The following is a 16,634-nucleotide window of genomic DNA, read 5'->3' as shown; positions in this document are numbered from 1 at the left end:
TCTAGGACCTTCTGATCCAAGGGAATTAAAAAGAAATCTGGAAAAGGTCTAAAAGTTGCTAGAACTTTTAGATGGTAACTCCTTAGATGGTTTTAAGTGTGACATGAAAATAAGACTTCCCTATAGAGAGAAGCAGCCAGTGATGGAGGGAAATGAGTCATTACAGCGGGGAGAGGAATGACTGCTGTGCTTCTCAGTGCCAATAATGCAGGGGTTTAAAATGTAAAATGAATAGAATTGAACATCACGCATTGAAAGACCTTTGAGTTTTCCCATCTCCCTGCTAATGTAGAATTTATTTCCACATTAATTATGTATAAAATTGTGATTCTTACTGTACTGAAAAACTCTTAATGGAAGAAAATTAAAGATGTGTTGAATAGCAGGAAAATGTGTTTTTCTAAGACAACTGACTGTTGTCTACTCAAAACTATGCATATATAGCATAGCATTTTCTTAGCATTTCTTGACTCGTTGGTAATTTTAAGCATCCATCAAAGTTTCCTAGTGGCATTTACTTCTCTGGTCCTAATATCAGGGAGGCAAGAAAAAGAAAGGTTATATTTTTCTTGCGTTGTACTTGGTAATTTTGGTAATTGCAGGTTTTTTACTTCCTGGTCCCTCTAGAAATATAGCAAGCTCCCTTGTGCAGAAAAGACAGATTGCTATCTTTTTACTTGACTGCACCTATGTTTTTGACTTGTATGCCCTACAGGAATGCTGAGGATTCTAAGGACAGGAAAAATAAAGAAAATTGTGCACTGACCTAATTCACACTGATAAAGCAGATGCTTAAAAATCTGAGAGAATCTTCTCAAAGAAGAGTACAGTGATATATGTCTGGTTGTTCTCATCTTTATCTGTATTTTTCTTTATCAGTGCTCTAATAATACTGAGGAAAGCATAATTTAAGCGTGAGACATGGACTGTAACATACCATAGGCACATATTGTTCTAATTTTACATTTCTTATCATAGCCTTTAACAACATCACACTCATTTTAACAAGCGTTTAGCATGTCATTTAATAATAAGTGGGCAGTGGCACAAGGGCAAAACTCAGCAGCTTAAATTCTGGGTTTTGAGGTCCGAATTTGTTAATTCATTTCTGATTGTAAGGCCTATGTGAAAAGATAAATCTCATGCTGTTTCTGAAGGATTTAAAAATTCTGACCTCTCCTCCCCCAAGAGAGAAACTGCATATCAGAATAAATGAATGTTATGAATTGACTCAACACCAGAGGTGGTCAGTGTTCATCCCTTAAAAAAAATCATCCTTTTTGTTAAGCAGAGTCACTTAGAGCCTATTAAAATGCAATAGAAGAGCTAACTGCATGTGAAAATCTTGGCCCAGAGCTCAAGTTAGTTCTCTGTGCTGCCAGACTGGGAGCCAGGCAGAGCACACAGCGTTGCACATTCGCCAAAGGGACGGAGAAGGATGCTCTGGGGAGATCATCAGTTCATTTGTGTGACCTATCCCTCACAACATTGAAATGCCATTACTTGGCCTTTTCACCTACTGGGTAAAGTTAAATTTTATAACTTCAAAAACTAAATGGAGTCCCGGTGTTTTAATCATGACTAGTCAGTGTCTGTGGCTTTCTTAACCGTCCAAGTCCTTTCTATGATCCAAAAGAATGTATACTTACTGAAAAAGCTGAAGGTCATTTATTTATAGGCAGTACTATGCAAAGCTGTGGGTAAGAGAAAAATGGATTTGGCTCTTAGGAGAACTAAATCAGCTTATTCACTTAATAAAAATAACAATTGTAAGTGACCTGCTGTGTAAAGATTGTTTTTGGAGTTAGTATCCTACTGGGTCGCAAAGCCTTGTTGCATGGGTATGTGTAATGTAATTGTTTCTCTGCGGTCATTCCAAGATGATGAGCATTTTAAACATCTCTTAAAAAGCCAACCCCTGGAGTATGTTCATAAGATTGTGAGGAAAGTATCATCAGCATATACAGTATCTGTAAAACAAGGTTGGTGGAGATACACCACCTCCATTAGGAGGTATCTGTTTGTAGTACCTCTTGGAGGAGGTGTGAGATGGAGAGCTTTTATTATTCACAGTGGAAGGATATCTCAGCAAGTCATCGATGTGCAATAATAAAATACTAAATGATACAGTTTTCTGGGGAGACGAGGTTGGTTGTTTGCTTACGTTTGCCAGGTAAATTCATTCCCGTGTCTCCAGCATTGACAAATAGAAAGTCTTGAACTGCTCTGGGTAGTTCTTTCTAATATTAATCATCTTGACAAAGTGAATTCTTGTCTATATGCTAGTGAAAACAAGAGGTAATATGAAAAGTAATAGCTATTCCTTTCAAATGTCTGCCTTTTCTTGGTTTACCAGACTTACATACATTTTTTACATGTTATTACTTCTGTATCCAATCTATCTCCAGCAATGAAGTCTGCTATATTGTTAGGCTGCAAAAGTAGCCAAGTCAAATAATGTTCCGAACTCCTTTGCTATTAAACCCTTTTTTCAGATTACACAGGGTTTTGACTCTGCACTGGACCTTAGGCTGTATTATATATGAAATAATGTAAGGAGAGATCTGGTAGGCTGTCAAATAATTTGTATTCTTGTTGCAGTTTCTGAGACCAATTGCAGGGATGAGCCAGCTCATACCCAGAGCAGAATGAAATTGTTGGTAGAAGAATAATTAAGTTGTAGCCCATCTATGTCTCCTGTTTGTGTCACACATTTCCATTTCTATGAAACAAGTCTGTTATAAATGCATATAGTGCCAAGTGTCTGGCCTAAATTACATGTCCTTTCTTTGTAGCATTTCAGACCTTCCTTGGGAAAGACGACGTGTCTCATGAAGTAGAAGAAGTTTTGGCAGAGTCTCGAGTCCAAAGAAACACCAAGTTAGTGTCAGTACTTCAGCTCCTGAGAACCCACGCTGTGCGATGGCAGGTCATTACCGTGGTCGTCACCATGGGCTGCTATCAGCTCTGTGGACTAAATGCTGTAAGTGTCCTTCTTCAGGCTATGGCATCTCTTGGGGTGCTCCTTTTTTTCTTTTTAATACAAGGTTTGTGCTATACCATTCAGCAACCTCTATGACTTTCTGGTTTTGGCTGTTTCTTATTAGTAATGATTTTGTTACACCAGCATGTGGGAAGGTCCACGGGGAGCTGTATCGTTTGGGTTTTTTTTTTTAAACAAAAAAGCGGGGGAAGCCATGTTGTGTTAACTTTGAAGGAACACATGAAAAGGTAGCACAGATCAGCAAAGAAAGAGTGTGCAGCTTCTGCTTCTGATACTCAGATTCCCTGTTTCTGGTCAGTTAAGATCTGGCCCCATGTTTGTCCAAGGTAGGTAAACTTGGTCTTTTCAGTAGATGTTTCTGCTTGGATTAATTCAGTTCTGTACTTACAGAAGTCAGCAAAAGTTCCGGTAAGTGATTTTAAGAGGTTGCACTGGATGTTTGATTTTTGTTGTTGTTTCATACAATTTGAAGAATAAGCTGCACTTCAATATGCCTTTCTTGGAAAGTGGAGCAAAAGAGGAAAAAAGACACAAAATGGTCAATAGTGAGAAGTCCTGTTGACCATTAATGTGTCTGAGGCTAATGGATATCAAAGTCTCCTTTTCCATCTGTCTGACCCTATTGCATCAGCTAGGAGAGGGTCACAGGACAATTTAGGTTGGAAGGGATCTTTGGAGGTCATTTGGTCCAACACCCTGCCCAAAGCAGGACTGACTTCAGGGTTGACTCAGGCTACTGAGGGCCTTGTGCAGGAGATATTTAAAACTCAACAAGGTTGAAGAGTCCACAGCCTCCCTGGGCAAGCTGTGCCAGGTGTTTTCACTACTTACACTGTGAAAAGCGTTTTCTTTATATCCAGCCAGAACTTTCCTTGCTGCAGCTTGTGACATCTGGGTTAGATGCTTTACGTTGTGCAACATGAATGTTCTCATGAAGCGCCTCAAAGCAAAAGGGGTTTTCGTCATAGTTCAAAGGCGTTAATTGCTTATGTATATGAAAGGCAGTATTATCGCTGCTGAAAGGAGCTCTCACTGTGGCTTTGTGCATTACAGCGTACTTCAGCTAGTTTTTTTCCCCAGGGCTAATCAGTGATAATAAATGTAAATGCCTCTGATATCTAAGACAACTAGTTCAGGCTTATCTCAGGTAGCTCTATAGCCTTAAAACTCCTAATACAAAGTAATTTGTCCAAGACCGTATGAAAGATTAATGCAGTTAGAACTCTGGTATCTAAAAGTTTTTAACGAAATACTAGGAGGGAACTAGAAGATTCTTTCATACTGTGGAGTGAAATATAAAAATGTTTGTATAGGTGGTGTTTTCTTCTAATTGTAGGATTTTGGTGCTGATGACAGGCTATTTTGTTCCTCATTGTGGATGTTTTTTTAAGAAAAGAAATGGAATTATCTTGTAATCCAGTCTTTCTAAGATTTATCAACGCATAAGTGAAATAAAATGACACTTATAGTAAAAAAACAGACTTAAAATAATGAAGCACGTTGCCTAAAAAAAAAAAAAAAGAATGCCACAGATAAATTTTCAGGGGAAAGAGAAGAGTGTCATGGCTTTGAGGACACTTAATAGATGACAGATACTGTCCAGTATTCCATGGCAGAACAAAGCCACACTCTCACAGCTTGAGTGGGGGCGTGGGGGGATAGTGAGACATGTCCAGTCCAAAATGAATACCAGAGTTGTTTTGAAGTATCATTAGGTGGCCACTTTGAAAATATGCCTCAGAAAAACTATTTTTGTCAGGAAACAACTTGGCTGTTTTAAGCCTTACCTTTTTTTTTAATTATTACTTTGTTTCTCCTGCCTTATAATGCCACTAAACATGAAAAAAAATTATTCACACAAAATCTGAATTCTGAAATTGATTTTTTAAATCATTCGTCCAGGAAAAACAAGCAAATGATAAGAGAGGTTAAGAGAAATAGTTGGACCACTTGATTGAGAGACCAGGTTTCAATTCCTTGTCTCTTCTGCATGTCTTTCCTGGCTGATCTCGCTCAAGTCACCTGAAGCTCAGAGATTAATGGGCAGGTACAGGTGTGACAGATACTGCTGAACCTGGGTCTTGGTTTGCCTGGCTGCATCTGAGCTAACCTGCTGGGTACGAGCCAGCGTCAGCAAGGTTTAACTGGCTGCAAACGCTTCCTTCTAACTCATAGCTCTCATCATTTGCTTTGTCTGTAGTGCCCTGTGAGTCAGTCTGGTCTTTTCCACAGCTACCATCTGGGCAGGGCATATGGGAAAGTTGGACTTCTTTCAGGCGAGAGTCTCAGGTCACTCTCTGGGGAAATTACCAACTGGCAGACTTCTGTAATCATCCTGCTGGTATCTGAGAACACTTGCTTCCTTTTAAGGTTTTTACTTTACAATAAAAATTTGTTTTGCTTAAAAACAGTACATTTGTTGGTTTCCACATGGAACAGAAATCCTGGTGAAGACCTGATCATATTAATGTATTCAATTATAACAAAATACCAGACAGTCTTACCTAAATTGACATAAATAAATGAATCCATTAGTCTCTTTTCATCTGATAAAATTTATCCATGATACATATCATCCATAATAAATCTATTTGTCTTCCATCATTGTATCTCAGTTCTAAAGAAGACACAAAACTACAGTGATGTTCTCATTGGTGAACTTTATCCTTTTTCATCTCAAGAAATATACTGTACTGCATATTGCTTTAAGGAAATCATTCCCAAAGTGGGATCCCTAGGCTTCTGTGGGGTCTGGCCTTAAGGTAGAGGGCTGTATTTCAAATGGCAAGAAATCATGCTGGGGATGGGGGTCCAAACAGCAACGCGTGTTTTCAGTGTGCAAAAGATCTACCATAGTATGCTCTTCACATTTGCTATGGAGAAGACCTGGCATCAGATAGTGTGGGAAGGGATGAGTATGCAGTGTGCAACACAGTGTATGTCTGTGTTGTTGCCCATCTTTTTTTTTGTTGCTTTCTTTTCCTGTTGAAGAGTTGAATTTCTTAGGAAGAAATGTACGTAGGGAGCTGGATGAGAAATAAAAGGACTGGAAAATTGAGTCAATGCTAGAGGGGTCAATGGTGTGAGAAAGTTTGGGAACGCCACTGATAATGTATAACACATGCCGCTTTAAGAGCTTATAGAAGTAAAACCTTATGATAAGCAAAGAAAGCAACTTTCATGCAGCTAACTGTAATCTACAGGCAAGAATGCTAAATTGTTACCTCCAAACTCACAGAAATCGGACTGCAGAGATACAGCTGTTCCTCATGGCAGCTGTTTAACTGACCAAAGTTGCCAAGTTTTACTTCAGCCTGTGAAGCAACAGCAACCCACCATGGACGTAGGAAGTCAGATGTCCCTGTGTTGATTTGGACTTGACAGCAGTTATTTCTGGGTTTTTGGACCTTCTGCCCCGTTTTCCACAGCTCTTTAATTCCAAAACTTTTAGCCCAATCATTAGCTAATTTTGTTAGCTAATGAAATCATTAGCTAACAAAAACCATGTTAGACAAATAACTTAAGTGAAAGTAGAGTAGTCATCATTAGCCTAGTAAGTTTATCTCGGTAATATCCTAGAGCAATGTATTTCCCTGTTTAATGATACACAGGCTGAAAAACATTCACTTTTATTGTTTTGAAATGTGCACATCTTGTTAATTTTTACCCTAATTTATTTTTGTGCTGCTACAGGGACTAATAAGTCAGTGAACCTCATCCTGTCTTTGCTCTGCTGGTTTGTTAATCTAGCTGTTTTACTGCCACTTTTACCATCAATGATCAGGCATGCTCTTCTGTAAAACCACTTGCGAAATACCGTATGTTCTAGTTGTTACATTTTGACAAATTGCATTCAGGAGTTGTCTGATTAAGTGACTCTTCGGCCTCTTTCCTCTTTTTCAAGGTCTGCATACCTGCAATGCCGCCATCGTTTTTAGAAGCTCTACCTACTATGCAAAACTGGTGTCAAGAATGAAATGCCTAAATTACATGGTTTCTAACTTTCATTGCATGAGTTTTTCAATCTTGTAACTTGTAGTAAGGAGAAAAAAATTACTTTTATCATGGTTTCATGCTACCTTTTTTCCCTTATATTCTGCATAGAGGTATGGGAGGTAAACACGTTGTCAGAGTACTGGGTCCCAAAAATTTGTCACTGGGTATAAACATTTCAGAGGGAATTGGGAGCTGATCCTTGGTTTTGCTTCAGTCTGTGGTCTGTATCACCAGGCCAATGAAATGCACAGTTAACACCAGTGCACGCTACGTGAAGGCAGATTACTTCATATAGAGAAGTTTGCTGCTATCACTTATTGTCACTGCATCTATTCTGGTGAGAGCTGGTGTGCCAGCAGTAGGCATAAAAGTCTTCAGTCAGCTTCTCTTTATCTGTAAGGTGATACAGGCGACTTTTCAGTCCTTGGTATTTTATTTTATTTTTGTTTTATATAAGATGAGTTGGATTTTCTTCTTTGGTGTGGGACAAGCAGCTTTGCTGAAGGGCTAGTTGGGAATTTATAATTACTTTTGTTTTTTCCTCTCCAAAGTTCCTGAGTTTAGTAGCTTGATGAACAGATGTAGCATGTGTATAATATGTTGGCAGGCAGCAGGGTTTTCCTCACACGATCAAAACACTTCCATTCATCAGACAAGCCTTTTCTTTAGCAGTGCTTGCCCTGTTAGGGCTTGTCACATGGACAGCATATGGGAAAAAATACAACTGCTACTTTTATGGTTAGTGCCATCATTTTCTCTGGCTTTCAGTTTTGTTGTCGCAGGTAATCAGCTGTGGTTTAGAACTTTATTTTCTTCTGATAATCAGTTTTTTCAATTGTTCTTCATCTTCTCTAGTAAATCAGTTATCTTTTTTCTCTCCGAGGCAGTCTCTCCTTGTTGCATGCTTTTGGCAGCCAAAATCTTTGGCTAGTTCTTTGCTGTCACCTTGAGTCCAACATAAATATTATATGGGTTTCATACTTTATTTGTGATGTGAATGGGGCTCTGATACTTACCAGACTTGTTATTTTAGGGTATTATCACTATATATTCTCTGTCTGGATATTGTCACCACTGGATGTGGTTTCACTGACCAAACATGAATGACTTCTCTAAGCTAGTAACGCTATGCTCCCTGTGTTTCTGTCCATTAGTGACAGCTCCTTCTAGCCTATGAATCATTTCAACCTAAAAGCGGCTTTTTACTTTTCACCAAGCAACTCTCACTCTAAAAGTGTCTTTTCTTCCTGTTGATAATAAAGAGAGATTAGGGCGATGGCTTGACTGCAGATGTCCACGCTGCAGTGAGGTTAGTGTGAGATAAATCTCACACCTTCTGTCCGAAAAGGAGCAGTTTCTGCCATGCCGCTCAGCATCTCTTTCCTGTTCTCTCCTCTGTTGTTACATGCCATTGAAGTATTCTATAAAGCCACCCAAACCTGCTTTTTAAGCAGTGCGGCTCAGCCACACAAAACCTATTTGTATCCTCTTGTTCAAGCTTAAAGTGAGTTTCTTTGATTTACTCCTAAAGTGAATTAAGCTAAACTGAGTTAAAGCTGCTTGTAATTCTGCCTGGGTCTGCAAGCAGAAGTACAGCAGTGTTGTGACTAATCCACCTGAAATTTGCACCTTCTCTTCATTTGCTGTCCTGCCCAGCCCTCGGTCATTCAGGAGTGCTCAGTGTTTTAACAAGTCTGGCCGTTAGCAGGTCAGATGCTTGAACTGAATACCGGTATGTTGTAGTTCAAGCCATAATGATTAATAACTCATTTTCTTCTCTCTGATACAGATCTGGTACTACACAAACAACATCTTTAGTGAAGCTGGGATCAATCATGAAACAATCCCCTATGTTACTCTAAGTACTGGTGCTGTTGAGACTATGGCTGCTGTTTTTTCTGTAAGTATGGTCATAAAAATCCATTAACATGCTTGATATTTAAACTACTTATTTCCTTATACAGGTTAAAATATAAACACAATAGTATGTTGAGGATTAAGTGTAATGGTTGATTAAGCAATTGAAAATACTGTTTCTAGGTTTAATCCTAAGCCCAGTTTTGTGGCTTGGGATTTTTTTTTAAGAAGATGCTCTCTAGTTTTAGTTGCATAAAAGTAGCAAAAAAAGTTCATTTATCCTGAGGTACTTTTTATGAGTGAAGAGGAAGAAGGCAGGAACAGCAAGACCTGAAGTATATTAAGTGATAACTCATAAATTCTTTCACCTGGTAGCAGTTTATTCACATCTCAGAGTCTTCTTGTGTGCCTGCTGGGAAGCAGGCAGTGTTGCTGGAGAAGGCTCAAGCATAGTACAGCTAGGTGTGTTCAGTGTGGATCCCAGAAACAGCCATGTGTCTTACTGGGCATGTTTTAATAACACCTTTTGTATAGCAGCTTACGAACAGTGAGGAAAATTCTTCAGCCATTTAAAAATATGGGAGTAAATGTTTGTAACCCAGCTTGTTGGAAAAGTAAGCCAGCACACTAGAACAAGGTTGTCCCATGTTGTGTTAAATTCTGCTATCTCATTCACTGAGGGCAAGCGGGCATCCTTTCATAACACGTGGGCTCCTGAGTAGGTCATGTACCTTTGCTGTGCACTGAATGTAGAGGAGGATGTTAATAGAAAAAATTATCCATGCACATTTTTTTCTTTCCTATTTCAAAATGGAAAACTTGACTAGGAAAAAAAAATACACTAAATGAGCAAACTAAACCTGAAAGTTTTTGTATGTGAATACACCATTAATTGCTAAAGGAAATACATTTCCGTTTGCACTGCAATAAATAAGAAACAATGGGAGAGGTCTTTGGAATGGAAAGTTGCAAACAAGTAAACACTCTTTTCTTTCTTTGTTAGAATTTTTCCTTCTTATATTCTATACCAACTGTGTTTGCACAATAGTGGACACACCAGACAAGCATTTTTAAATGTCAGAAGAATGGTTTTGGCAAAAAAATCCTTTCCAGTGGCAGAGCAACTGCTTATGACCTATAAAATGTTAAACTAAATCCAGCTATCAAGTATATTTTCTTATAGTCTAGGACATAAGGACTCTTCAAAGGTCACAAAGACCTTCTTCTGATCTTTGTAAATTTCCACAAATCTATTTTTGGGTAAACCATCTTTTTTTTTTTTTTTCTTTAATTAAAGGGACATTCTTTTTAATAGGTGGAAATAGTGAAGTATGGAAATCCCTACCTCTTACAATTTCTTCTTCGTGATACTGCAGAAATGCTTCTTTGTTTAAGATATATGTAAAAATAATAATAATTCTGCCAGTGATTTAAGTGAAGAATACACCTCTTTTTTGTGGAAACAAATGAAAATTACATTGAGATGATTCCATGATATTAAAGCCATTCTGTGAATAGGGTCTGTCACCTTTTCAGTTCCTTCTGTGCTATCGGTTTGTGGGGCTTATTCAGAGCATGCTGTTCATACATAATGAGGTGGATGTGTCTGCTTTAGTTCCTGGTATGTGTGGTAGCTTTTTTTATGCCCAAGAGGAGTGTTTTTAATGCTTTTTCTGTTTAAGCTACTTGCTGTGCCTCTGGAAATGCTGATGTATTGATATCTCCACTCCCTTCAAATTTGCCCTTTCAGTTCAAGAGAAATGCTGCTTTGTAGCCTTAATTTTATTTCAGTAATCTTCATAAATGTTTCATTGTTGCTGTTTAAAGGAACAACAACATGAATTTAGTTTTTCAATTGAAGGGTTTGCAGCTTCTCATTTCTACAAGTAACTTCCTCTAAATTTTTTTCATGCCTAGAACTAAGGATGGGGAATTTCCTCCCACTCCCAACCTCTCAGCTGCTCTTTTTACCTCTTTTTGAATCTATTTGACAGCATTTAATGTTAAGTCAGGTGCATATGTTTATATACTACTCAGAGGGAAGAAGGGAAGAAGAAGCAGGAGAAAGCAAGGGGAGAGCTTAATTTTCCTGGTCTGTTTTCATATATTGTGCTTGCTAGCAGAAACCAGATTTTACTAACAATAAATTCCAGGATTTCAGTAGGTACTCCTATCAGTAACAGAAGTAGAGTTTTTGTTCTTGTAAATGAAATAGCCATTGGAGAGGTCCATAATGAAATCATGTACCATCTCCAATCATTATGCATATGTTAGGTGGTCATGAGACTCTCTTCCTCAGTTAGAATACTTGGGGTTCATCCATTGATGAGCCCCATACGAATGCTAAAGGAAAAGATTGAAATAGATATATTTCACAAAGAAGCAAAATAATATTTAGGAGATAAAATATCATTCAAACTGGAAGTCTCCCTTTAACATGTCTCCTGGGAGAAGCCGCATAATAGTAATAATGTTGATGTGGTCCTTGAGGAAAGGCAAACAACATCCCATTCTTTTTATAGCTCTGTGTTGCCTCAGATCACGTGATATGCCTGCTAGTAGCATGCTTTGCCTACAGCTCCATCCCTCTTCCTCTCAAGCAAAAGCTGCATAAACAAGACATTGAAAAATGAAACGTGCATCATCATTTTCCTGACGTTTATATAATTTGGCTGCAACTCCTGCTTACACCATCACTTCCTAGTTCACTTCATGAAATACCTGTGTTGTAGCATTGCGTACTTGGTGCCCTGGCTTCTCTCTGGGGAGACAATATAAACTTTCTGTGTTTTTCGGTTAGTTGTAGACTCCTCCACCCATTGTCCTGAACACAGATTCAGTTTAGAGGACTGGCTAGACAAGCTACTTTTTAATGAGTGCCCATTAATTTCAGTTTGCTTCTGAAGAAGTTTGGTACCCTCTGGAATGAAATACTGAATAGATTTCCTACTCATAGACGTGTTGCAGCAGTAAGTTATCTAACCTGATGCCGTGCTTTGAAGCAGGATGGAATATACCTAAATAATTCCCTGGCAAATATGTGTTGATTACAAGTCTGTTCTTTAAATTCTACAGTAAGGGGACTCTACAAACTTAGTTATTCTTTAGTAAGATTGGTTACTGTGGCTTTTTTGTAATTTTTAGTAATTGAGGTTAATTTAATTTAGCTGTTGTCTTACTCTTAGTGGACAGAAAGAACAATTTGCCAGTGCCTTTCTTTGAAAAGGCAACAGGCTGAATGGAAAGGGAGACAGAAGTAAACGTGAAAAAATTCCTCCCCCCCTCCATGAAACCAGCATAGAACAAAAGGGAATGTTATTCAAATTAAGCATCCCGCGTCCAATTTTGCCATCTGTGGCACCACATTTGGTCTTTATATAATGTTCACAGAAAGAGGCTAGCTATGACTATATTGAGAAGATTATGCCTTAAGCATTTCCCATAAGGTGATGCATCAAGATGTTACTAATGTGCTTTCCAAAGCCTGTGACAGAGACAAGCCGTGCGAAGCCTGGAATGAGTTAAAATATAATTCAGTAGTAGACCACAAAAGAATATAGGAAGTCCTTTGCAGTATCACACAGAAGTCAAGGAAGCCAGCTTTCTTAGGTGAGATGATGTTATTCTGCTTTGGGATGTCATGAGAAAGGGCTCTTAGACTTGTTCTGTGTTTCTTTTAATGTTAATAGATCTTAACATACAAGAAGGGATTCCCCGCTTAGGGCATGGTACATCTTAAAACAAGGGTACTCCAGACACTTCAGTAAGTGTCCTCATCACTAACACATTTCCTCCATGGTATCCAAAGGGTAATGCAGGATATCTCCATTGAAACACTGTGGCTCTGCTGGGGTCAGAACAGGAAGAAATACATTGCAGTGACAGCCAGTCATAGCAAGTGGAAAAAATGGGGTGACAAATACTTCCAGCTCAAGGGTTCTTAGCAAGTTTTGGTATAATCTGATTTTCAGTAAGACTTTTAATGCAGTCCCATGTGACATTGTTCGCACTAGGTCAGAATCAACCTTCACCTACCCAGAATCCCCAATAGGCTGTAAGTAGAGAAGAGTGCAAGAATGGGGCAAACATGGCATTTTCCCCTTTTGCTCCTCTCATCCTGACAAGCTGTTGCTCAAGGAGTACCAGAATTAGAAGGTAATATCTTGGTCTTCAACAGCCTTGATAGAATTTTTTCTTTGAATTTGTCTAGTTACTTTTCAACTTTCGTATGTTTTTAGAACCCACAGAATCCTAAAGCAGTGGATTTCGTGGTTTAACTACATATTGTATGAAAAAGTCCCTCATATTGAGATTAGAGAATATAAGGTCCAGTAGGTGTGGGCTGGATGAAATTATAACAGTGTGGATGCTCAGCTAACTGCAAAGCTATTCTGAGAGAGTAGTAATCACACTTCACTGTCATATGAAGAAATATCAAGTGATATTCTGTGGTGGTTTGCCCTGGGTTAATTAATCATAAAAATATCCATTAATAATATGGGAGAGGTAACAGAGCCTTTTATAATCGACTGTGTCATCCAAACTCTCCAAAGGGAGAAACTCAAAAAGTATTTGCAAGAACTGTGGAAGATCATAAGAAATCAGACATGTGGCCTGAAATCAGTAAGTTGAAGTTCAGCAAGGAAAGGTACCCAATACTGCACTTTGGAAAGGAAAAAATCATATGCACAAATAGAAAATGTCATGTGGAACTGTGTCAAAAGGCTTACTGAAGTCAAAATCTATCATGTTTGTCATTTTCTTTCTATCAACTCAGCTTCCTCCCCAACAGTGAAAGAAGTCACACTAATCTGCACTGAGCAAATCTGTTTTGACTGTTCTTATCACCTTGCTCTCCTCTAGCTGCTGTCAGACTGTTTGATCGGTTAATAATTCATCCTAGTGTTTTGGAGGGGATGAAAGCCAGACCCTGTCTTCCTTCTCCCTGCATAACAGAAGATAGGTGTTCCGTCTGCCCAGATCCAGGGCTTTCAGACATTGCCATCAACTCACCAAGATTTCTGGGATTTTCAGTAATCATCATTATGAAAGCCTCATTTTAACTAATAAATTGTGAGGTGAAAAAATAGTCTTTAGTCAATATGCTACTGCCTGTTTTGGGGGGAAGAAGTTACCTGGCACCGAAGACTGTTAATTTTGTCCAAGAGAAATATTTATGCAGCTCATCTATAATTTTAAGAAGCCATAAATAGTTGCCTACATGAGCAAACAGTTGGCTTCCAAAATTGCCTACCACACTAATTTGTTTGGCCAATATAAAATTTCAATTGCATGAATTTTTAGATAATTTACATAAGCTTTGCTCAGTCCTACAAAAGCACTGCTAAGTAGTCTAGTAAGTGAAATCCAAAAAAATACTCGGTGATTCATTTGGAATATAAGATACTGAATTCTTTTAGATTCAGGGAGTCAGTAATTACTCCCTAGTCACAAATTAATCCTCATTTCAGATCTCAAATGTAAATGTGTGCAATCTTTATGGAGCAAATTTGTGAGTGGAAAAATAGTCAGATTTATGTCACTGTATTGGGCAAAATGTAATCAGAAAGAATCAGCAGTACAAAAAAGAGATACTGACCAAGCAGCTTCCCAGACCATGGTATTTGTCAACAGTCGGAGTGCATGTGGGCACATTTTCACTGCAGGGTAAATTGCAGAATGTGACTGTGTTAATGCGTTCTACCTTAATCCACACGTGGTCAATGGGATCGTTTTTAGATAAAGACATTATTCCTTCTTAATCATTTTATTACACTTGGGCTCTTGGATGGACAAAGATTACAAGTGTTGAAATAACCATGTAGTGCCTTCCGGGAGAAGTAGTCTCCTTATGAAGATCTACCTTACAACAATACTCCTAAGACCCAAGATATAGTGGGTTAGAGACTGTATTTATGTAGTACAAATCCTTCTGCAGGATATATTCAGAAATTGAAAGTTTTAAAGATGTATCCCCTGCTTTTGAGTATTTAAAAAAAAAATTGGTTTTGAGTAGTTTTTTTCCCAGTCTATTCAAGATGATCTGCATCATAATACCGTCATTAGAAATAATGTACCATCATTACTAATAATACCATCATTAGAAAATAAAGCACCAACCATGGTAATCTGTCATAGATCAAGGACAAGATCTAGTCTAGCTTTTATAACATGAACCTGACACAAGACAAAACTTAGTGCCTTTAACAAATAAATCATTAACAGAAGGAGCTTTGCTTCAAAAATATCTAGAATTTACTGCAAGGACACAACAGGAACAAGGTAATGGGTTTTTTTTGTGCTGCCCTAAGGGCTGTTCCTAGGCACTGCTGAGGTGAAAGCGGCCAGCTAGAGCAAATCCCTGCATGGACTATGTCTTGGTCATGCTGGTCCAGCAGGCATTGAGTATGGAGACTCTCTTTTGTGAATGGAAAATTTCACTGCCAAGTGAAGCTGATTAAGGATGCTCTACTGCAAAATAGTTCAGACTGAGCTTAGAAACTTAGCAATCAATTCCACCTGTTGCTGATACTAATCCCTAGCCTGGTAACTATAGGTGATGTGTGGGATCTTATCCTGTCACGGCATTAACACAGATACAGACAAACTGATGTGAGAGCCAGGGTAGGCACAGATTTATTTAAGGCTTGTGCTTTGATGGTCAAACTTGGTGCTAGGCCTCTAAATTCCAATTTGGGTAGTTAAATAAAATAACCTGTTTCTTTGTTTTACAACTATATAACTCATACAGTAGGTAAATGGTTATACATTAAAATGTGAATCAAAAAACAATTTGTAACCCTCAGTCTTCTGTTTCTCTCCTTTTCCTGGATGCAAAATACTACACATTGTGTCATGAATAGACCTGACAGTGATATAAATGTGATTATCCATTTTAATCCTGCTATCTCAAATGGAAATAACACAGAGTTAGCTTGTCACATTAAGTCTGAATCTAGACGTACAGTCTTACTCAGTCCTATATCCAAAATACATGAGAGAAAAAAGATGTGGCTACTCTTGATGTTAGCATATAGATCAAACTTCTTTACAGAGCTGAGACATCAAGAAAATCTAATAGGGTTTTCTTAGTATAATTTAGGGCCAGGAAATAAGTAGGGAATAGTACTCGGTGACCTCCCATTTGGGCTGTAGAACTCGCTTACACATTCATTTTATCCAGAGAAGCTTGTCTGATCTTTTTTAATGTGCTCTGCTTTCATTATGTCAGCCCCAGTATCTGCAGCTGACTCAAGTGAAAAGATTGACATTTGCTTTTTTAACTTTATTCACAAGTGTTTCCTTCCAGACAAAAGTAAGTTGTGTGAACTGTTAACTTAGTTTGCATATCAGTTGCCTTATTATCACCAAACATTTGTGTTGAGAGAATTTTGGTTGCAAATTTTTTTTACACATTTTCAGTAATTTCAGCTGTGTTAATTGCCATGACTGGGTATAGGCTTCTACAAATGCATGTTTATGATCACACATAAACAACTATCAGCCTACACAATTTGGCAAATAACTCAGTGTGCTATCACAAAGCAGTTGTAAGAATCTTTTTTGACTGTACTTGAGCATATACTGAATTTCTTGTTATTTCATTTACTCTACCATATAGTATATTTTGACTTGTTATAGGTCTTCAGTAGGTAACAGTTACCAGCACATAGCAGTGGAGAATTCATAACTATAAATACTGGAAAACCAGTGAATCATCTTCCACTTCTTATGAGTCATAAGTGTCTTAATGGGGTTTGCAAGTTAACAAGTTTTG

The 16,634-nt window shown here is 38.1% G+C and overlaps 1 protein-coding gene across 4 annotated transcripts in view; it reads left to right on the top strand.

Moving 5' to 3' along the window:
- The window catches only part of SLC2A9 (solute carrier family 2 member 9), a 139,948-nt gene that overhangs the window by 69,930 nt on the left and 53,384 nt on the right, over positions 1 to 16,634 (top strand). For all 4 annotated transcript variants that reach the window (XM_076335945.1, XM_076335946.1, XM_076335948.1 and 1 more), the window contains 2 exons: positions 2,796 to 2,983; positions 8,790 to 8,900. In XM_076335945.1, coding sequence (XP_076192060.1) covers positions 2,796 to 2,983; positions 8,790 to 8,900 — 299 coding nt within the window. The remainder of the gene's footprint in view (positions 1 to 2,795; positions 2,984 to 8,789; positions 8,901 to 16,634) is intronic.

The sequence above is a fragment of the Aptenodytes patagonicus genome, chromosome 4 (assembly GCF_965638725.1).
Source record: "Aptenodytes patagonicus chromosome 4, bAptPat1.pri.cur, whole genome shotgun sequence".
NCBI classification, from domain to species: domain Eukaryota; kingdom Metazoa; phylum Chordata; class Aves; order Sphenisciformes; family Spheniscidae; genus Aptenodytes; species Aptenodytes patagonicus.
The sequence above is the reverse complement of the archived record's forward strand: the minus strand, read 5'-3'. Positions and strand labels throughout refer to the sequence as shown.